Raw genomic sequence first — 23,733 nt, 5'->3', positions numbered from 1 at the left:
CACTTTTTCAGTTCTGCCCACACATTTTCTATAGGATTGAGGTCAGGGCTTTGTGATGGCCATTCCAATAACTTGACTTTGTTGTCCTTAAGCCATTTTGCCACAACTTTGGAAGTATGCTTGGGGTCATTGTCCATTTGGAAGACCCATTTGCGACCAAGCTTTAACTTCCTGACTGATGTCTTGAGATGTTGCTTCAATAAATCCATATGATTGTCCTCCCTCATGATGCCATCTATTTTGTGAAGTGCACCAGTCCCTCCTGCAGCAAAGCACCCCACAACATGATGCTGCCACCCCCGTGCTTCACGGTTGGGATGGTGTTCTTCGGCTTGCAAGCATCCCCCTTTTTCCTCCAAACATAACGATGATCATTATGGCCAGTTATATTTTTGTTTCATCAGACCAGAGGACATTTCTCCAAAAAGTACAATCTTTGTCCCCATGTGCAGTTGCAAACCATAGTCTGGCTTTTTTTATGGCGGTTTTGGAACAGTGGCTTCTTCCTTGCTGAGTGGCCTTTCAGGTTTTGTCGATATAGGACAAGTTTTACTGTGGATATAGATACTTTTGTACCTGTTTCCTCCAGCATCTTCACAAGGTCCTTTGCTGTTGTTCTGGGATTGATTTGTACTTTTCGTACCAAAGTACGTTCATCTCTAGGAGACCTGAGCGGTATGACGGCTGCGTAGTCCCATGGTGTTTATACTTGCGTACTATTATTTGTACAGATGAACGTGGTACCTACAGGCGTTTGAAAATTGCTCCCAGGGATGAACCAGACTTGTGGAGGTCTACAATTTTGGTCTTGGCTGATTTCTTTTGATTTTCCCATGATGTCAAGCAAAGAGGCACTGAGTTTGAAGGTAGGCCTTGAAATACATCCACAGGTACACCTCCAATTGACTCAAATGACGTCAATTAGCCTATCAGAAGCTTCTAAAGCTTTGACATCATTTTCTGGAATTTTCCAAGCTGTTTAAAGGCGCAGTCAACTTAGTTTATGTAAACTTCTGACCGACTGGATTTGTGATACAGTGAATAAAAGTGAAATAATCTGTCTGTAAACAATTGCTGGAAAAATTACTTGTGTCATGCACAAAGTAAATGTCCTAACCGACTTGCCAAAACTATAGTTTGTTAACAAGAAATGGTTGAGTGGTTGAAAAACGAGTTTTAATGACTCCAGCCTACACAATATTCAATTAGGATACAAAACACAATTATTTGGAACAATAAAAACAGTTTTAAGTCGAACTCCTCGTTAAGGCCAAGAGGAGACAGTGTGTCGAGCCTGTGGATCCAGAAAGATTCCCTTTTGAAGAAGTTTCCTCTCAATGTCCCCTCCCTTGCGTGACGTCTTGACCATTTCTATTCCAATGTATCTCAGAGAACTAATAGGATGTCCAGCTTGTACAAAATGAACAGCAACTGTTTTTTTTTCTCTCACCTGTCCGTATATTGCTGTGGTCCAGGTCTTAAGGCTTCTACGGGTTTTCCCTATGTAAGATAGACCACATGGACATTTCAACAACATTGGTGGACATGCAGGTATTAACGGCCTTTAATCTTAAATCTTTGTCCTGTGGGGGGGGTGGGTAAATGAGTCACATTTGTGCGTGAAACTGCATTGAGTACATTGGCCACATTTGTAATTACCCTCCAGAACCTTGTCCAAGAAAGTTTCCCTTTTCTCTGGTGGATAATCACCGTTTGGGTGTATATCGTAAAGACCATACGATATATTTAGAGATGGGTTTCAATTGTGTGTCAGTATCAATAATGTACCAGTGCTTCCTGATAATGCCCTTAAAATGCCTTCCCCAATGGTGAGTATCAGGTAAAGGATGAGGGGTTGAAGGCTTTCCAAGTGTGTTAGCCCATCAAAACAATCATTGGCATGTTTTACCCAATTGTCTTTGTACCCCCTTTCCTTAAACCTTTGTGTGAGGGCCGTGGTCTGTTTCTGGTAAGAAGCATCAGAGCTGCATATTCTTCTGATGTGGCTGAACTGACTTCCAGGGAGACTTATAATTGGACGTGGATGAACGCTGTCACCTCTAAGGAGGGTGTTCCTGTCCGTAGGTTTCCTATAGAGAGGGAGGTTTTGTCCTAAATAACCATCACATCAAGAAAACTGATTTGGGGTAGGTCATAGATAATGGTGAAACGAAGGTGCTCATTCATAGAGTTTAGATAGGCATGGAATTCCAAGAGTTCTTTCTGGATCCCTGCATAGATCGCTAAAATGTCCTCCATATATCTCAGAATTAGGAGAATATGGGAGAGAAAGGGGTTAAGGTCTGGATTCAGCACCACCTGTTTCTCAAACATTCCTAGATATAGGTTAGCATAATTGGGAGCCATAGTGCTCCCCATCGCTGTTCCTTTGGTCTGGAAGAAAAAGTATCCTCTGAAGAGAAAGTTGTTGGAGGTTAGTACCAGTTCAGTCCACTTAAGTGATAATGCCCTCAAAGCCGGTGTTTGGAGGATATATTGGTTCGTCGAGGTACGGCAAACCGTGCCAATATATCCTCCAAACACCGGCTTTGAGGGCATAATCACTTTTATACAATGTGTTACCAACATATATTTTTTTAAACTTAAAAAAAAAACATTTTCATGACCATGTTATTTTGATTAATTTATTCATCCCATTTCATCCTTCCACAAGATATAGTTCCGACACAAATCTAGGATTACTAGAGACGCGACCCAGTCATTCAGTCTTTTTGTTCTGTATCTATGGATGCGACCCAGTCGTTCGTTCTAAACTGGCTGGCAATGTTCTTATCCCTTGCTTGCTAGCTAGCCAACTACGGCTAACTTAGTCACGTCAAAAATTGCAGCCAGAATAACAGCAAAGTAGCTGCATTTGCATTTGTTTAAGCTGTTTACTAGTGACATTTATTTGGGTACATCCATAACATTGAGTTAATGAGGTGCGATTTCGCCTGGCATAGAAAATGTGCTCACTCATCAGGACACTGTTGTTCAGAGGAGCTAGCCAACAACACAGCTACAGTAACACAATCACTGCAAACTAAAGCTGGAAAGACTGCAAATTAGCTGCGTTTCGTTTTACCTTTTTTCAATTTACATTTCTTTGTATATATCCATAAAAACGATGCCAGCTGATTCATGTTTTCGACTGGGTGAAAAACGCTGCCTGCCTTTCTGTCTCGTTCCGACACGTTCATTACTATAGGACAGCAGGAGATCGAATTTGAATATGGAACAGAGTAAATAGGCTTTTTAACGTCATAGATTTAGCTGGTGGCAACTTGTGGAATAGACACCAGCTGGAATGCGGTTTTAACCAATCAGCATTCAGGATTAGACCCACCCATTGTATAAAATGCAATTAGGGCTAGGAAGAGCATTAGGGGGACGTTCATTGGGGTAGAACTTGAGGGCCTCTAGGCTGCCCTGATGGGGGATGTTAGTGAAGAAGTACTCAAAGTTGTGTCTCCATATGTCAGTCTCTCTCTAGCAGTTGGAGAGTTGATGCATGGCTAGGCTCAGTGACTGATGGAAATCCCTAAGGGTGTCATCTCTGAATTACAGCACACTGCAATGGGGGATTCAAGTGTGTGTGTGTGTCCCCACAAGAATAGTAGACTAAGACAAATTTGGCAAACTGGGGACATTTTGTTAGTCCCCACAAGGAAAAATACTATTTCTAGGGATTTAGGGTTAAGGTTAGAATTAGCATTGGAATTAGGGTTAGGAGTTAAAGGTTTAGAAGTTGGGGTTAGGTTTAGAGTTAGGGAAAATATGATTTTGAATGGCAATCAATTGTGTCCCCCAACAAGGTTAGTTAAACAAGACTGTGTGTGTGTGTGGGTGCGTGTGCGTGTGAGAGAGAGAGAGAGCAAGAGAGGGAGATAGAAAATGTGAAGGAAGGAGAGGTGTAGTCAGGACATCTCCATTTGATGCATGTTGATTGCCATGCAAGTAGAAGAAAGAGTACATGAGTGTAGCTGCACGGCTCTGTGGTTGAGCAGGTCTTTTCAGGTAGTGCATGACACACACATCCACACACACACTGCATGTTAACAGGCTGTATACAGCAGAAGGTCAGTGCCTCCTACAGGCTGTGTGTGAGACGACCTGCAGTGTTACCAGACGGAGTAGGGGACAGTGAACAGAGCCTGCCATTTCTCACACAGACATACACAAGCGCACACACATATTTGTTCAATGCCAGGTTCCTTTTCACACCGTATCAATCAGTTCAAGGCATAAAGGCTAGTATCATGATGCAACCTGCACAGCAAGGCTCTTTCATAGTGGTGGTAGCGTTCATACTGAATCATACTTAACCTCCCCTATTTGTCCATACACTTTCTTCCATCATTCAATAAGGATTTCCTTTTAATGTACAACCTGGTATTTTATTGCTGGTACATTTGGTCCTTGTAGAGCACTTACAGGCTCTCAGGTCCATTGAAAGGTGGTGAGCAGGAGAGCGAGTTGACCAAGATTAGTCATTCCTGTATACTCTCTCTCTCTCTCACGAGAAAGTGACATGCTCAGCCATCATAGAGCCAGAGCAATTACTTGGCAGGAGTTTTGTCAGGCCTTAATAAAAAAAAACATGGAGGACAGGATGAGGACTGGAGTGATGTCTTTCCTCTCTCTCTCTTCTGTCTCTGTCATCCATTTACCGCACTTGTAACTACTGTGCACTGAACAACAATATAAAACGCACCAAGTGTTGGTCCCATGTTTCATGAGGTGGAATAAAAGATCCCAGAAATGTTCCATATGCACAAAAAGCATATTTCTCTCAAATTTTGTGCACACATTTGTTTACATCCCTGTTAGTGAGCATTTCTCCTTTGCCAAGATAATCCAGCCACCTGACAGGTGTGACATATCAAGAAGCTGATTAAACAGCATGATCATTACACAGGTGCACCTTGTGCTGTGGACAATAAAAGGCCACTCTAAAATGTGACAAAACTGCCCACAACACAATCCTGCAGATGACTCAAGTTTTGGGAGTGTGCAATTGGCACGCTGACTGCAGGAATGTCCACCAGAGCTGTTGCCAGAGAATTTAATGTTCATTTCTCCAACGTCGCTTTAGAGAATTTGGCAGTACGTCCAACCGGCCTCACAACCGCAGACCACGTGCATGGCATTGTGTGGTCGATAGGTTTGCTGATATCAAAATTGTGAACAGAGTGCCCCATGGTGGCGGTGGGGTTATGGTATCGGCAGGCATACGCTACAGCCAACAAACACAATTGCATTTTATCGATGGCAATTTTAATGCACAGAGATATCGTGACAAGATCCTGAGGCCCATTGTCATTTCATTCATCCTCCACCATCACCTCATGTTTCAGCATGATAATGCACGGCCCTGTGTCACAAGGATCTGTACACAATTCCTGGAAGCTGAAAATGTCCCAGCTCTTCCATGGCCTGCATACTCACCAAACATGTCACCACCCATTCGTATGTTTGGGATGCTCTGGATTGACGTGTACGACAGCCATTGAAGAGGAGTGGGACAACATTCCACAGGCCACAATCAACAACAGCCTGATCAACTCTGTTCGAAGGAGATTTGTTGTGCTGCATGAGGCAAATTAAACCAGATACTGACTGGTTTTCTGATCCACGCCCCTACTTTTTTAAAAGGTATCTGTGACCAACAGATACATATCTGCATTCCCAGTCATGAAATCCATAGATCGGGGCCTAATGAATTTATTTCAATTGACTGATTTCCTTATATGAACTGTAAGGTTAAGGTAACTGAGCTAAACGACTACCGCCCCGTAGCACTCACTTCCGTCATCATGAAGTGCTTTGGGAGACTAGTCAAGGACCATATCACCTCCACCCTACCTGACACCCTAGACCCACTCCAATTTGCTTACCGACCCAATAGGTCCACAGATGACGCAATCGCAACCAAACTGCACACTGCCCTAACCCATCTGGACAAGAGGAATACCTATGTGAGAATGCTGTTCATCGACTACAGCTCAGCATTTAACACCATAGTACCCTCCAATCTCGTCATCAAGCTCGAGACCCTGGGTCCCGACTCCGCCCTGTGCAACTGGGTACTGGACTTCCTGACGGGCCACCCCCAGGTGGTGAGGGTAGGTAACAACATCTCCACCCCGCTGATCCTCAACACTGGGGCCCCACAAGGGTGCGTTCTGAGCCCTCTCCTGTACTCCCTGTTCACCCACGACTGCGTGGCCATGCATGCCTCCAACTCAATCATCAAGTTTGCGGACGACACTACAGTGGTAGGCTTGATTACCAACAACGACGAGACGGCCTACAGGGAGGAGGGGAGGGCCCTCGGAGTGTGGTGTCAGGAAAATAACCTCACACTCAACGTCAACAAAACAAAGGAGATGATTGTGAACTTCAGGAAACAGCAGAGGGAGCACCCCTCTATCCACATCGATGGGAGAGTAGTGGAGAGGGTAGTAAGTTTTAAGTTCCTCGGTGTACACATCACGGACAAACTGAATTGGTCCACCCACACAGACAGCGTTGTGAAGAAGGCGCAGCAGTGCCTCTTCAACCTCAGGAGGCTGAAGAAATTTGGCTTGTCACCAAAAGCACTCACAAACTTCTATAGATGCACAATCGAGAGCATCCTGTCAGGCTGTATCACCGCCTGGTACGGCAACTGCTCCGCCCACAACCGTAAGGCTCTCCAGAGGGTAGTGAGGTCTGCACAACGAATCGCCGGGGGCAAACTACCTGCCCTCCAGGACACCTACACCACCGGATGTCACAGGATGGCCATAAAGATCATCAAGGACAACAACCACCCGAGCCACTGCCTGTTCACCCCGCTATCATCCAGAAGGCGAGGTCAGTACAGGTGCATCAAAGCAGGGACCGAGAGACTGAAAAACAGCTTCTATCTCAAGGCCATCAGACTGTTAAAACAGCCACCACGAACATTTAGTGGCCGCTGCCAACATACTGACTCAACTCCAGCCACTTTAATAATGGGAATTGATGGAAATGTATGTAAAAATGTATCACTAGCCACTTTAAACAATGCCACTTAATATAATGTTTACATACCTTACATTACTCATCTCATATGTATATACTGTACTCTATATAATCTACTGCATCTTGCCATCTTTATGTAATACATGTATCACTAGCCACTTTAAACTATGCCACTTTATGTTTATATACCCTACATTACTCATCTCATATGTATATACATATACTGTACTCTATACCATCTACTGCATCTTGCCTATGCCGTTCTGTACCATCACTCATTCATATATCTTTATGTACATATTCTTTATCCCTTTACACTTGTGTGTATAAGGTAGTAGTTGTGGAATTGTTAGGTTAGATTACTCGTTGGTTATTACTGCATTGTCGGAACTAGAAGCACAAGCATTTCGCTACACTCGCATTAACATCTGCTAACCATGTGTATGTGACAAATAAAATTTGATTTGATTGTGATTTGTAAATACAGTAAAATCTTTGAAATGATTGCATTTATACTTTTGTTCAGTATACTTCCTGCCGAGTCTGTTAACTTTACATATCATCCGGAATAGCAAAGAATAAAGGACCACATTTCCACAGTCAGCGGCCTGTTTTGAATGAATCTGTTTGTGTTGCAAATGTATTGCCCTTCATGTTTGGATGGAAGTGTCTCTGGTATGTAGGCCTACTGGGCCAAAATGCTACTAGCGTTCTCCTGCTCTGTCTCTCTCTGCGGCTTTCCAACAATTCTGATGTCTTTAGTGAGAGCCACTGTGTGTGTGTGTGTGTGTAAAGGGCTTGTCGTGATCAGTGATGGAGTGTAGTAATGTTTATCTCCCTTTGATTGTCCCTCTGCAGGGGGCAGATGAAGACACAGCTGCACAGACACAGAAATGCAGTGCCCGCTGGTTATACAAACAAGTACACAAACACACACAAATCTACCATCTCAAGTGAGTCACCAAGGAACTCTGGGCACTGACTGTTTCTTAGAAATGTACACCATTTAAACATTTTCTATTCCAAGTATGCCAGTCCTTACATCACGTCCCTCTCCTTATCTTAGTCCACATAAGGAAGTCTTCGTCAATGGGGGAAAGTATTAATATTATTGAAAGTACACTCACACAACTCAAAGCACCACATAGGATGCAGATTGCCAATTATTAGCATTTCACATTTACCGTTTTAATATGAATTGTTTACCGGACAGTTTTTGACATGTTGGTGCTTCTTTTGTTATGTGTTCAACAGTCACATACAGTATTGGGGATATTTTCAGCTACACAATTGGGGTTAATTGAGACAAGAGGGGGTCATTTTTTTCCATATAATTCACCTTGAACTGAATGTTTTCCTGAACCGTGTAGATAACTAGTCTGTTAAGAGAGGGGTTCATTTGAAAGGGCTACAGATATCAGGACTGCGTTCAGTTTGTCAAACGTTGCAGATAGAAATGCCATAGAGCCGAATTGATTCCTTGTTCTACATGCCAGAGAGGTAGCATAGAACTGAACAAAGAATTTCTCACATGATGATGTTGTCATCTTCATGCAGGTGGACATACCAAAAAGGTCTAAAGAATATAGTGTCAGTAATATAGGTTACGTCATTATAAAAAAAGAAGATAAAATGCCAACTCATCTGCTCTGGGCAGAATAGTCGCTGGTAGGTAAGTGAGGTTAAAACATTCAGCAGTACCACTGTGAAACTTAATTTGTGCAGTAATATAAGAAGTCCATAAGGTGGCAGCAGAGTCCCACTGTTCTTTTAGTAGTGTGAGTCCTCTTCCCAACAGGATATGCCTACCTGGGTCCTATTTGAATACAACTAAAATGCATCCTTCCTTCCTTCCTAGAAATAATCCCTGATCTGACTGTTTTTTTATTTATTTAACTAGGCAAGTCAGTTAAGAACAAATTCTTATTTACATTGACGGCCTACCCTGGCAAAACCATAACCCGAACGACGCTGGGCCAATTGTGCGCCGCCCTATGGGACTCCCAATCACAGCCGGTTGTGATACAGCCTGGAATCGAACCAGGGTCTGTAGTGACGCCTGTAGCACTAAGATGCAGTGCCTTAGACCGCTGTGCCACTCGGGGTTGGCGAAACATATTGGTTTCACCTATACCATCATTAAGCAACAAGGCCCGAGGTACCTTATTGCTATTATTGTTACCAATGTAATTAGAGCAGTATACGGTCTGATATAACACGGTTGTCAGCCAATCAGCATTCAGGGCTCGAACCACCTAGTTTATAATGTTGAATAAGTCATGGATTATTTCACCGAACTGGGAAGGAGTGATGTGTTTCTGAAGTATTGGAACAGGGGCATGCTTTCATCTCTTTATCATGATGCACTTTGACCTTTTCCATCATGGCACCCTCCCTTTTTGAGTCTGTATGGTGCTTGTCTTTAGACAGACAATGTTCCTGCCTCAGTCTACTCAACAGCATATCAATCAATAGGCTCCTGCGATGGCTAGGCTACACTTAGCAGTAGGCCAGCCTAGCTCCAAGGTAACAAGTGTCACTGTCACTGTATTGGGGTGCAGCGGTGGCTCTTGTAGGTGCCCAGGTGACGGAAGCTCCTCCCACATTGCTGGCAGCAATAGGGTGTGGCACCACTATGGATCCTCTGGTGGGTATAAAGGTTACCAAGCTCCTTGAAGCGCCGCCCACACTGCTGGCACGCGTAGGGGCTCTCCCCTGTATGCACCCGCTGGTGCCTCTTTAAGCCGGAGAGCACCGGGAAGCCTTTCCCACACTGGGGGCACGGGAAGGGGCTCTGCCCGCCATTGTGCCCCAGCCGGTGACTCTTCAATCGGGCAGCGTGCCGGAACCTCTCCCCACACTCGGGGCATATGAAGGGCTTTTCCCCTGTATGGATGCGCTGGTGCTGCCGCAGGTTGCCCAAGTAGTTGAAGTGGCGGCCACAGTCGCCGCACTCGTAGCCCCCTTCCACTTTCTTCTCCCTCGTACCCCCCCCGCCTCCTCCTCCTCTTGCCAGGCTCACCCCCCCGGACCCAGCCGCCATGCTCCCACCTTCCAGCACCCCCAACCCCCGCTTGGAGTTACTGCTACCCTCCCCCAGGGTGAGGAGTGCGGTGGAGGTGGACTGCAGGGCGCTGTGGGTGCCGGTGGTGTTGCCGTGTATCAGTTTGATGTGTTCCTCCAGGAACAAGGAGTCGGGGCAGAAGGTTCCACACAGCGGGCAGAGGTATGTGTGGGAGGGAAACTGCTGGCCTGTGAACCGACACATTAATGATTACAGTTATTGCACTCAGTCCACTAGAGTTCCTAAGCATGGAATGGGAGCATGCAGCCAAAGCAGCAGCAATAAGGATTGGTCAGGTTGTCGACACACTGCAAAACATTTTTAAAAGTTGTATTTTTGCTAAATAAATGGAGCAAAAAAATTCAATGTGCAAAGATGAAGACCCTCAATGTCACAAATGAATGACCCTGAAGAAGGCATAGTGATGCCGAAATGTTGGTAAATACCCATTTAATTGCTGGGAGATTACACATGGAGTGTGCGACTTTATTTTGATAGTTCACAAATGAATGACGACATGAAATGAAGTGTAAAGGTCTTCTCCCTCTCCTCTCACCTGGTTCTAGTCGATCCACATGGTCCTCCACAGAACCGTCCCCCTCCCCTCCCGAAGAGCCCTGTGGGGCCAGGGGAAAGTCAGGGGTGTGGGCGTCACGGGAGAAAGGTGCTGAGGGATGCTCCAATCCACCATCCCTTTCGTTTGACTCATCACCCTCTTCCTCGTCTTTCTCTTCTTCGTCTGGTATTGTCTCACATTTAGGCTCCCTCATACCTGCATAAACAAACACATGGTTTGGCTTTTATGATGCCCATTTACAGAAAAGTTGAGTGGGCCTATACAGCCTTTACATAGACACATGCAATGGTGCAAGACTGGACAGCATCCAGCATATCAATTCCCAATGTATGCCCTACTACATGGCCAATGCACATAACAGTGATTGGTGAGTTTACCTTTCAAATCCGACGTGTACTCCACACCCGTCATCCATTCGTAGTCGTAGATCCGTTTGCTTCCCGATGGTAGTATGCCGAATAGGTCATCCGTGTTCGAGTCCGACTCCTCATCCCCAGACCCCGCGTCAGGGATGGTGTCCGGCCACAGGTTGAGGGAGTGCGGCTGGGGGTCGTGGCGGCTGTCCCTGTCACTACCAGACGGAGGATTGCTCGGGTCGCTGTCCGCTTCAGGCCCCCGTGAATTCTTATCTTTCATCAGATAATCGCAAATTGCATTGATGTTTTCTTTCTTTACGCCAGGCATGGCTGGTTTGGCTTTCTTGGGCTCGTTGCTGTGCTTGCTGCCCGAATGGAAGTCTGATTTTCGGAATACAGATGATGCCTCGGTGGTCATTCCGCCGGGGTACGGGTCCCTACCGTCTCTTTGTATCTCCAGCCTTGCTTTAAGGACTTCAATTTCGTCTGTTTTCTCCCGAAGCTCAATTTTCAGAACGCGTATCCTGACGCTGACAATTTTCCTGATTTCGGACAATGCTGTCTCGAGCACCACTGTTATGTTTCTCCCAAGGTGTTCGGTGATGTCGTTCACCGAGCAGAGTAGCTCCTCGTCGGGTTCGAATTCCAAGAAATCATCGTCGGCTCTCGCCGTAGGCCCCGGCGTGTCCATGAATGCGTTTTGAGGGTCGGGCGAAAGGCTTGTTTCGGTGAAACTGTGGTTCCTTTTGCGGCTCATGTCTTTGCAGGCTTTAAAGTTAGCTAGCTAACAGACTAGCTACTGTGGTTGGTAGAATGAGCGTCTCGTCAGCAACACTTAAAAACTAACTTCCGGGTCATGGAATTTCGGGTGAATGTTCAAAGTACAAGTACCCCACGTAATAGTAGAAAAGTGCCATTAACCTGTATTTATTTATTCATGATGTATGAAAAATATTTGTCTAAACATTAACAATGATTCATATTTGTTCATATTTAAGTGACATTTGTATTACATTTGTGGTTTAGCACATGTTCCAAGGGCAAATAAATGCCCCATATGCATTACATAAACTGTCTTATAGAGGAAAAACGATTATTTGTGCTGATGTAAAAGTGGTTGGGAGTACTCAGTAGGGTCTGTGGAATCTATATCTGGTGTGATTTCATTGGGCTCTGAATAATATGGAGTGTTACTTGTCTTTTAATGTGGTCATACAATTTAAAATGGGGTGCCTACACTTTAAGGTACAAATATAGCACTCATATTGCCTTCAGAACAGCCTCAATTCGTTGGGGCATGGACTCTACAAGGTGTTGAAAGCGTTCCACAGGGATGCTGGCCCATGTTGATCTTTTGTCTTGCCCATTCATCCTCTGAATGGCACACATACACAATCCATGTCTCAATTGTCTCAAGGCTTAAAAATCCTTCTTTAATCTGTCCCCTCCCCTTCATCTACACTGATTGAAGTGGATTTAACAAGTGACATATATAAGGGATTATAACTTTCACCTGGATTCACCTGGTCAGTCTATGTCAGGAAAAGAGCAGGTATTCTTAATGTTTTGTATACTCAGTGTATTTGCCTTATAGAGAAAAATGTATTATTTGTGCCGATATAAAAGTGGAATGGGAAGTACTCAGTAGGGTTTGTAGAATCTATATATGGTGTCATGGGGCTCTGAATAATACAGAGTGTTACTGGCCTTTTATTGCGGTCAAACAGTGTTACGCATTAGTTACCCATTTGAATGTTTCTGAATGCTATAAGTGAATACTTAGAGCTGACCAAGTGAAACAGTCTCCTCACTTGAAAAAGGCCATTTTACAGTTTGAAGCATTGAATTCGGGGACATTTTCACAATCCATGGTCCAGGAACAACTTCTTTACAGTAGTGTAAAGGAAATAGTTTAGAATTAATCAACGAATGGCTGCACAAAGCCACATTTTGTCTAGTTACAAATGACAGGATAAGTAGTGTAGAGGTTCTCCACTTTGGTCTGAAAGAAGTCATTCACTTATGCACCTTCAAATGCAAGGAATGTGATTCCTCAAAACATAAAGACATTCCCAAGCCAACTCAGTGGAAACTGTCTTCACTAACTGAGGATTTTGAGAAAATAAGCACTAGAGATTGGTTCAGGGATAAGATGTGCACCTTGATCTTGTAAAATCTAATTTGGAAGATTACTTTGTGTTGATGTGCCCCGCTTCTTCGTTTGCCAACAGTTCCAGAATGTTCTGAGAGGATAGATGTTCTACCTAAGGTACCTGGAATAGCACACAATTGGTGGCATTTTGAGAATGTAATTATTCTTGTGAATTTAAAAGCACATTGGATGGCCATATCTATAAACATGAAAAATAAAGTATGTGGTCGCAAAAGTATAACATTGAGTGTTAAAGTAATGAACTCCTTAGCAGTATGAGAAGCAACTGGAGGTCATTCTTCACTGACTACAGAAATATCTGGTGCCACAGTATTTGGCATTACATGAAAAGGTTGTGGACATTGTTCTGAAATATGAATTTTCTCATCATTGTGGGAATTTCAAAGCTCAGGTAGATGGAAGTAGTTGTGGTCCCGATATGTGTTGGTTCCCTAAAGCGGTCGTATTTGGAGATAACGTCAATTAATTAATTCACAATAACATGAGATGTTGTATTTTGCATTCATGTTGTTTAAGAACGTGTATATCAGATTCATTGAGTATAAGGGTGAACACGATCCCCCTAAAAAAACAAAAACATATTTGATTAGTAGAGACCCTGCTGAGTATTTCCTGCCCCACTTTAGATGAGACAGGTAGAATAGTTTTCTTTCTATGAGCCAATATGTATCCCATGCACAGTGTATTACAGTGTATTCAAATTGGGGGCTATGGAAGGTCGGAGAACAAAGTGTTGCTGGATATTTTCTACACAGTCCTCCTCAAAAACGAATCATATTTGGTTAGTAGAGACCCTATATTCTCACCGCACTTTAGCTGAGGCAGGTAGTAAGGTTTTCACTCTACCGTGCTATATTTGTACCGTATATTGTCCAGGTGCCCATGCAACCTATTTAACCATAGTAAAAGTCCAGCAACCCTTGCTATGACGTAGCTTTCAGTTCAAACTCACCTGTTTTGTATTCTAGGAACTCTAGTGAGTAGACTGCACTCTGATTGTGTGTCCAAAAAAACAATCTTTTTTTCCTGTAGAGTGCAATTTGTTTGTGCAATACAACAGAAATGCAATAAGGCTTTTATTAAACATTACATTTCTAAATTGAATCCTTGAACAATAGTAAATAAACTATAATAATGTTGTTGTTTTACCAGTAGGCTCTTATGTTCTTGACATTAATTTACTTAAGCTCCAACCATTTCTCAATGTGCTCCAATTTATAATATTCTTTATCTTATATTTTTATTTTATTGAACCTTTATTTAACTAGGCAAGTCAGTTAAGAACAAATTCTTATTTACAATGATGGCCTAGGAACAGTGGGTTTTGTTCAGGGTCAGAAGGACAGATTTTTACCTTGTCAGCTTTTTTTTATACATGACTTTAACATTATGCGCTATGCAAAGCTGCAGAAAAATATTGATTTCGTATAGTTGTACCGTGGACTTTTATTTTAAAGGCAAAATCCAATAAGCGGAAGTCTTAATGTGGGTAGTATCCAGCTAGTGTTGCTGCCGTGACGCTATGACAGTACAGTCAGAGTTTCTAAAGCCAGAGGCGCAACATCGCGAGACGCTTGTGAAACAGACCAAACAGACCAGGTCGGGGTTTGGGATTTGAGAAGTCAGTGAGAGAAGTGAAAAGTATTCCTTAGTTGTTAATAACATTTTCTCGAAATCTAAAGGCACAACCTAGAGTCGAGCGAATGTTTTAAGTAGTTGAACATGTTATTACTCCAACCTCGTGAAAGTGACAAACTGACACGTTTTCATTTTCGTTAAAAACAACTTTATATCGAAGGAGTGTCTTTGAGTTGACGGCCTGCACATGCGCAGTTTGGCGGGAGACGACCGTTATACCACAGATTGAATAACGAGACAAATATTTCACCGGATGTATAAATGTGAAGCATCCGCTGGCGTTTCCACTTATTACCAAATATGGTGGTGGGAGGAAGCCCAGCGGCTTGCAGTGGAAGAAGATGTAGCTAGAAGGAAGTTACATTTTAATCTATAAATGTAATAACATGTATATAAGAAAACTATGTCAAGATGTTACTATTCCCTCTTCTAAAATTTACTGGAATGCAGCCCTAGGACAAGTGAACCGGAACAAAGTCTCGTTGTTGTCTGGCAAATATTGTAATTTGTAATATCTAATAAGGTGAAAGAAGTATCATACAAACTCATTCACAGAATCTACCCTGTAAAGACCTTTATTTTGGGACTTTTCTTATATCAGAAGATTTTGGAGTGAGTTAGAAGATTTTATTTTAAAATAAACTATTAATGTTAATTTGAGAGACTCTGATATGATGTTTTATTTTGATCAAATGATATGGACCCTGATTTAACTTTCATTGTTAATTTGTTTATTTTTAATGCTAGATTCTTTATCCATAAAATGAAGTGGGCGGAGAACAAACCCCTCTTCACATTATTTAAGAGAGAATTGAAATATGTTTATGAAATTATCAGTAAGTGTAAAAACAAAAAAGCAATATGTACCATAAAACATTTAGACAAATTGAAAATGTATCTCGATATGTAATACCCCTGTCTGTTAGGTTTATGTACTTGTTTGTATATTTTGGTTTTTACATTTGTTTTGTTCATAATAATAAAAAATAAAAATAAAAATATTAAAAAATAAGAAAAAAATAGAAGATGGAACGAGATGGATTTTGGCCAACATTAAGCAAATGTTTTCATCTATGAAACATTTGATCTCGATACAGTTTTTTGGTCCCAAAACTAGAACCTGTTAAGAACAGAGTGGACTAAGTTTTGTAGACTTTACTCTTTGCCAAAGTTTCCAAAAATTGTGTTGTTTAGAAGGAGTGGAAGGGCGAATTGAGTTATTGCACACGCGCACTTCCCAGGGTAGACGTTCCCTAACGGAAATATGCAAATACACACTAGAACACGCCAATAGAATCTCGCTAGCTCATGCTTGTTCTGCCCACTATGACTCATTTGTTCCCATTGGAAACGACAGGTTGTGGTATATCTTGGGTTAGTTATAAACATCTTTGGTTATACCAAAGACGTGTTTCTGTGCATGAGCTTAGCTAGACAATGTCACCATGACATCGCCTACAAGCGTGAGCGGGGATTTCTATTGTAGAAGCAGTTTCTGCCTATCTTCATATTGTACTGTCTTTGGTACAGAATATGAACATAGGCTGAAACTGCTTCTCCAATAGAAATCCCCCGATTGCATCTGGGTTTAGACATCCAGTCATGCACCACATAATTCAAAGTGCAGATTTCTGTGCAAATGGGTGGTTGATTGTGGACTTCAGGAAACAGCAGAGGGAGCACCCCCCTATACACGACGGGACAGCAGGGGAGAACGTTGAAAGTTTTAAGTTCCTCTGCGTACATATCACTGACAAACTGAAATGGTCCATCCACACAGACAGTGTGGTGAAGAAGGCGCAACAGCACCTCTTCAACCTCAGGAGGCTGAAGAAATTTGGCATGTCACCTAAAACTCTCACAAACTTTTACAGATGCATAACTGAGAGCATCCCGTCGGGCAACTGCCCCACCCACAACCGCAGGGCTCTCCAAAGGGTGGTGCGGTCTGCACAACGCATCACCGGGGGCAAACTACCTGCCCTCTAGGATACCTACAGCACCCGATGTCATCAAGGCCAACAACCACCCGAGCCACTGCCTGTTCACCCCGCTACCATCCAGAAGGCAAGGTCAGTACAGGTGCATCAAAGCTGGGACCGAGAGACTGAAAAACAGCTTCTATCTCAAGGCCATCAGACTGTTAAACAGCCATCACTAGCACGGAGAGGCTGGTGCCTACATACAGACTTGAAATCATTAGCCACTTATTAAATGGAACACTAGTCACTTTAATAATGACACTTCAATAATGTTTACATGTCTTGTATTGCTCATCTCATATGTATATACTGTATTCTATACTATCTATTGCATCTTAGCCTATGCCGCTCTGACATTGCTCATCCATGTATTTATATTTATTTATTCTTATATCATTCCTTTACTTAGATTTGTTTGTATTAGGTATTTGTTGTGGAATTGTTAGATATTACTTGTTGGATATTGCTCCACTGTCGGAACTAGAAGCACAAGCATTTCGCTACACTCGCAATAACATCTGCTAACCATGTGTATCTGACCAATAACATTTGATTTGAGAAGTAGCGCCTTCCTGCCAAAAAGTCTTTCTTGTTGTATTTTCTTCAAGGCTCCAGCAGGTGTCACTGTTGACCAAAAAACCATATAGGCCAACGTTGACCTTTCGAAACCATTATTCTTTCACACCAACTCTAAACACTATGATTTAATACTAGTCCTTGCTGTCAGAAATATTATTTGGGTTCATCTCCACCACATAATGCTATTATGTAACTCTCCATGCCATAAAAGGGATTCATGGAGGCATTACAGGTCATTCTATATCAGGAGATATTTCCCAGTCACTGTACCGGAGTACCCACCCCCTTCTCCCCATACCACCCTGAAATAGCCACCAACCAAGTGTGAGTCGAGGTCTAATACATAGGCCTACACATATAGCCTGGTGGTTGGCCATACATAGTTTAACAAGCTAGGTTGATCTTACTGCTGCAGTTGGATGGACTGCTGCAGTTGGATGGATGCAGGTAGCCTAGCAGTTAAGAGGGTTTTTGGGCCAGTAACCAAAATGTTGCTGGTTTGAATCCCTGTGCCGACTAGGGTAAAGATTTGTCGATGTGGCCTTGAGCTAGGCACTTAACCCTAATTGCCCCTGTAAATCGCTCTGGATGAGAGTGACTGCTAAATTACTCAAACGTAAATGTTTATGTGACTTCATCAAGGCCTCAGATGTATTCTACAGTGCAATGAGTGAGTGCACACTGAAATGCAATATTAAATGCAATACGCTCATTAAGAAAACGTTTATTGACATGAGGTTTATATTTTCATATGCCGGCTGAGTTTGAGATAGAGTTTCACTTTTAAAAGTTGCCCATCTGTTACACCTATTAAACAACTGCATACTGCCCTCATGTGGGGGACATGACAGGTAAATAGCGGTAAATAGAAACTGTATCTAGGCTACTCATACAGTATGTTATCTTGTAAAGTATCTCTTACCCAAGGAGATGTTGTGATACTTCAAAGGTCAAGTGTTGATGTTTTTCACCTCAGCGCCTTCAGTAAATACCCGGGATAGTTCAACCAAATGACAAAATCACATATTGGTTTCCTTACCCTGTAGAAACTCTGACAAGGTGAGACAGCAATCCATGCTTTGGTTTTGTTTACCTGGTCACTGTCCCAAGTGAGAAATGGAAATGTGAGAAATGGAAAGGTATTGATTCAATACCATAAGTGCCTTACCCTTTAGAACCCATAATAGACTAAATGTGATTGGTCCGTTGATCATGTAAGATACATGAATCCAACTGGTTCTCCTCAAGGCATCTAGGGTTGGAGATATGCCATTGAAAGGATGACACATATGTTCATTGCAAAACTTTGCTTTAGCCAATAAGGTCTAAAGAAGATCTTCTGACTCATCCTGGTAGTAGTCATTCTGGAAGCACGGCATTCACTTGAAACAATTATTTTGGAGAGAGGGTTTGCGATACCGGAACCAATCCTCTACATATCAAATAGTTCAGTGTTGTCAATACATTAATCAAATTCTGCTTACATAAAGCTGTCCTTTGAGTTTTTGAGTTGAAAAAATTCTGTGAAATACTCATGTAGGGCTCTCTATTTAACACATTGAGTGACTCATGCACAGTTGGAGAAAGAGAGAGAAACAAAGACATAGAAGAGAGAGAGAGAGCACGAGTGTGTGTGTGTGTGCATGTGTTCCGGGGAGATTCTGATTGAGGGTGATTTGACACCGTTTTGTAACATAGGAACAAACCCACATGTCCTCTGTCAATGTCAGACCCACTATTAAAAGGTGACTCTGTCCACTGAGTGACAGGCCAGCCTGCTCCTGTCCTGTGACATTCTCAATGAGTGGACAGACAGTTTTCCACCTTCTAGCCACCACAATTGTATCTCTAGTGCTTGGAACAATTCGACACACTCTCCTGACTTCAACCTTCCACACACTCTGGAAAGAAAGTCACATGATCAGTGGTGTTATGCTCAACAATAGCGACGGGTTTATAAATCCTTAGGAAGAAGGTGAAAGTCATAAAACAGTAGGAGGCTGATTCCTCTAAAAACATTTATAATTTAGGTAGTCGTCTGGAATGCTTTTCCAACAGTCTTGAAGGAGTTCCCACATATGCTGAGTACTTGTTGGTTGCTTTTCCTTCACTCTGCGGTCCAACTCATCCCAAACCATCCCAATTGGGTTGACTTCGTGTGATTGTGGAAGCCAGGTCATCTGATGCAGCATTCCATCACTCCTTCTTGGTCAAATAGCCCTTACACAGCCTGGATGTGTGTTTTGGGTCATTGTCCTGTTGAAAACCAAATGATAGTCCCACTAAGCGCAAACCAGATCGGATTGCGTATCACTGCAGAATGCTATGGTAGCCAGGCTGGTTAAGAGTGCCTTTAATTCTAAATAAATCACAGACAGTGTCACCAGCAAAGCACCCCCACACCATCACACCTCCTCCTCCATGCTTCACGTTGGGAACCACAAATGCGGAGATCATCCGTTCACCTACTCTGTGTCTCACAAAGACACGGCGGTTGGAACCAAAACTCTCAAATTTGGACTCATCAGACCAAAGGACAGATTTCCACTGGTCTAATGTCAATTGCTCATGTTTCTTGGCCCAAGCAATTCTCTTCTTATTAATGGTGTTCTTTAGTAGTGGTTTCTTTGCAGCAATTCGACCATGAAGGCCTAATTCACGCAGTCTCCTCTGAACAGTTGATGTTGAGATGTGTCTGTTACTTGAACTCTGTGAAGCATTTATTTGGGCTGCAATCTGAGATGCAGTTAATTGCCCATTTCTGAGGCTGGTAACTCTAATGAACTTATACTCTGCAGCAGAGGTAACTCTGGGTCTTCCTTTTCTGTGGCGGTCCTCATGAGAGACAGTTTCATTGTCGCGCTTGATGGATTTTGCGACTGCACTTGAAGAATCTTTAATAAAAGTTCTTGAAATTTTCCGTATTGACTGACCTTCATGTCTTAATGTAATGATGGACTGGCGTTTCTCTTTGCTTATTTGAGCTGTTCTTGACATAATTTGGACTTGGTCTTTTACCAAATAGGGCTATCTTCTGTATACCACCCCTTCCTTGGGGTGGCTGATTGGCTCAAACACATTAAGAAGGAAAGAAATTCCACAAATTCACTTTTAAGAAGGCACACCTGTTAACTGAAATGCATTCCAGGTGACTACCTCATGAAGCTGGTTGAGAGAATTCCAAGAGTGTACAAAGCTGTCATCATTACTTTGAAGAATCTCAAATATAAAATATATTTAGATTTGTTTAACACTTTTTTGGTTACTCCATGAATCCATATGTGTTATTTCATAGTTTTGATGTCTTCACTATTATTCTACAATGTAGAAAACAAACAGTAAAAAAAATAAAAAAAAACCTTGAATGAGTAGGTGTGTCCAAACGTTTGACTGGTACTGTACATCACAGAAGACTGAACTATAACGAAACCGTTTGACATAGAAACACCAGATTTTTTGCATGTTTAAAAAAATATAATGTTAATTCTTAAATTCAGAAAAATATTAATAACATTCCACCTATAAGGCCACTAAGTCATTTGACTGCAGGAAATGGCTACGGTAACACTTGGACTGAAAAGTTAAGTAAACAAAAAAAAGGCTTTGGAACTACTTATTAATAATTAGTTAAAACAACTACATTTCTGTTATTTTTTTTTATTTTTTTACATTGTACAACATTCTCCCCACAGCTCTAGAATCCCCTGGGTCTCTGACATTGAACTGAATCAATTTCAAATCCAAATGTCCAAAGTTAAATTAATCACTTTGGGGCACCCCAGTGACTGATGCCACAGGAGGTATTGGGGTTTCATATTGCAGTGGCTAAGCCACATCAATGCTTAGCAGCCCTGCATGTAGTAGCCTATGTCCTCCCAATGCCTAATATCCAATTACAATGCTGCTATCTACTCCCTACTGTGCTGACTGTGTGGACGTTGTACAGATTGATGTGGTCATTACAGCACTATGTCCGAATTACATTTCGGGCTATCACAACCATACGAATATGATCGAATCATCGAGGTGGGATCGCAGAAGGTCACAACCAGGCATAATGGGAATTTCCATGGTAATGCTGACTGTTTTCTTTCCTTCTGAGTCCTGGTCTTGCGACCATCCCATTATTGTAGAGAACCACGTTATCTAGTCCTGCATTAGTGGTTAGGGGCAACTACCGAATCTCCCCCTCTGTGGTGCAGTGGGACCTACAGGCAGGAATGGATTGGATTATTAGCCCAGAGAGCTGGGTCTGACACTCTAATGGAGGGACCTGATTGGATTATTTGCCCAATAGGCAGGGTCTTATGCTGTAACGGGGCAAGAGAGATATTTGGAAGAGTAATGGATTATCTAATATTCTTTAAAACAAGAAGGGAGAAGGAAACCATAGAAAGGACGACCTAACCTGAAAGAGAGATGTCTCGGGTACTCCTGAGAGATATGTAGGCACCAATAAATCCTTATTGACTAGACAGAGACCTCTCGGCTCTCATTCACTTAAATATTATGAGACTTGAGCAGAAAACCATTAGCTCACCTGAATATACTGTATGTCGTCCATTGGACTATACACGTGTGTCCATCCCCTATAGAATAGTTATGTCCATCTCAGGACCTCCATGTTCTGTGTCCATATATCTGATGCAGTGAGCTGGGCAGAAATGAGAGGCATGGTACTATTTTTACATAGTGGTTGGTTGGAATGACTCAGTTCACCTGTCAGTGAGCATCACACTGAGGTGCCCTCACAGTCCAACACTACAGAATAACCTCAATGAGCCTGGGGATAGAGAGGAAAGGATAGGATAGAGAGAGAAAGTGTGTGTGTGTGTGTGTGTGTGTGTGTGTGTGTGTGTGTGTGTGTGTGTGTGTGTGTGTGTGTGTGTGTGTGTGTGTGTGTGTGTGTGTGTGTGTGTGTGTGTGTGTGTGTGTGTGTGTGTTTATGGAAGCGTGAACTCTTTAACACACATGGATCGAAATACAGACATCATTGATGAGTCCCCTGGATCGAAATTGACAGAAGTGGGTCTGGTTTTGGGTTTGTGTGCTGTGCATGTACACTGAATACCCAAGGTAGTGTGGGCACACACAGCTGTAGGTGCTTGGAAGTGGAATATATTTACCTGCTTCCCATTGCCAGAGGGCAGAATCACCTGTAACCTCTGTAGGGTCACTGCTGTCTGAATGAGTTAGACTTACCAACATTCATTCTGCATCCCAAATACTGTATTGCAAATGGCTACGTAGCCCAGTACGGCTGAATGAAATCTCATTGAAAACTTAATGGGACGTAATGGGAAGCCTGACTGATCAGTGAGGGGTTTACCCTTTGACATTTCATCAGTGATATAAGTTTCAAGTTTCAGTTTCAAGTTTTAATGTCACATGCACAAGTACAGTTAAAATCCTTTCTTGCAAGCTCTAAACCCAACCATGCAGTAATACCTTTTTTAATAAGAAGAACACGCTATATACAGGGTCAGTTCCAAGAACATATTTACAATGTGCAGGGATACAGGAGTGATAGAGGTAGATATGCAGTGCCTTCGGAAAGTATTCAGACCCCTTGACTTTTTCCACATTTTGTTACGTTACAGCCATATTCTACAATTGATTAAATTGTTTTTTTTTCTTCTGATCAATCTACATAATGACAAAGTAAAAACAGGTTTTCAGAAATTTTAGCAAATGTATAAAAAAAAATATAAAAGAAATATCACATTTACACAAGTATTCAGACCCTTTTACTCAGTACTTTGTTGAAGCACCTTCGGTGCTTGTCTTAGCATGCTGTTGGTGAGTTTCTCCCATTCTTCTCTGCAGATCCTCTCAAGCTCTGTCAGGTTGGATGGGGAGCATAGCTGCACAGCTATTTTCAGGTCTCACCAGAGATGTTCGATCGGGTTCAAGTCCAGGTTCTGGCTGGACCACTCAAGGACATTCAGAGACTTGTCCCAAAGCCACACCTGCGTTGTCTTGGCTGTGTGCTTAGGGTTGTTGTCCTGTTGGAAGGTGAACCTTCGCCCCAGTCTGAGGTCCTGAGTGCTCTGAAGCAGGTTTTCATCAAGGATCTCTCTCTACTTTGTTCAGTTCATCTTTGCCTCAATCCTAACAAGCCTCCCAGTCCTGAAAAACATCCCTACAGCATGATGCTGCCACCACCATGCTTCACCGTAGGGATGGTGCCAGGTTTCCTCCAGACGTGACACTTGGCATTCAATCTTGGTTTCATCAGACCAGATAATCTTGTTTCTCATGGTCTGAGAGTCTTTAGCGGGCTGTCGTGCCTTTTACTGAGGAGTGGCTTCTGTCAGGCCACTCTACCATAAAGGCCTAATTGGTAGAGTGCTGCA

At 42.6% G+C, this 23,733-nt stretch overlaps 1 protein-coding gene across 1 annotated transcript; it reads right to left on the bottom strand.

Moving 5' to 3' along the window:
• Nucleotides 1-9,016: 9,016 nt before the first annotated feature.
• Nucleotides 9,017-11,824, bottom strand: LOC120030371 (zinc finger protein 16-like). Its single transcript, XM_038975756.1, has 3 exons — nucleotides 11,027-11,824; nucleotides 10,629-10,844; nucleotides 9,017-10,260 (listed from the first exon to the last, which is right to left on the bottom strand). Exons 1-3 carry the CDS (start codon nucleotides 11,760-11,762, stop codon nucleotides 9,551-9,553), a joined length of 1,662 nt encoding a protein of 553 aa, XP_038831684.1. The 5' UTR covers nucleotides 11,763-11,824; the 3' UTR covers nucleotides 9,017-9,550.
• Between the last annotated feature and the right edge of the window lie 11,909 nt (nucleotides 11,825-23,733).

The sequence above is a fragment of the Salvelinus namaycush genome, chromosome 36, assembly GCF_016432855.1.
Source record: "Salvelinus namaycush isolate Seneca chromosome 36, SaNama_1.0, whole genome shotgun sequence".
NCBI classification, from domain to species: domain Eukaryota; kingdom Metazoa; phylum Chordata; class Actinopteri; order Salmoniformes; family Salmonidae; genus Salvelinus; species Salvelinus namaycush.
The sequence above is the reverse complement of the archived record's forward strand: the minus strand, read 5'-3'. Positions and strand labels throughout refer to the sequence as shown.

What these genes read in the sequence shown, in the direction of transcription:
- LOC120030371 (XM_038975756.1), bottom strand. Translation starts at nt 11,762, where the DNA reads ATGAGCCGCAAAAGGAACCACAGTTTCACCGAAACAAGCCTTTCGCCC. An exon ending in GTACACGTCGGATTTGAAAG is followed by an intron (nt 10,845 to 11,026) that starts GTAAACTCACCA and finishes TTGTTTATGCAG; the next exon opens with GTATGAGGGAGCCTAAATGT. An exon ending in TGTGGATCGACTAGAACCAG is followed by an intron (nt 10,261 to 10,628) that starts GTGAGAGGAGAG and finishes GTCGGTTCACAG; the next exon opens with GCCAGCAGTTTCCCTCCCAC.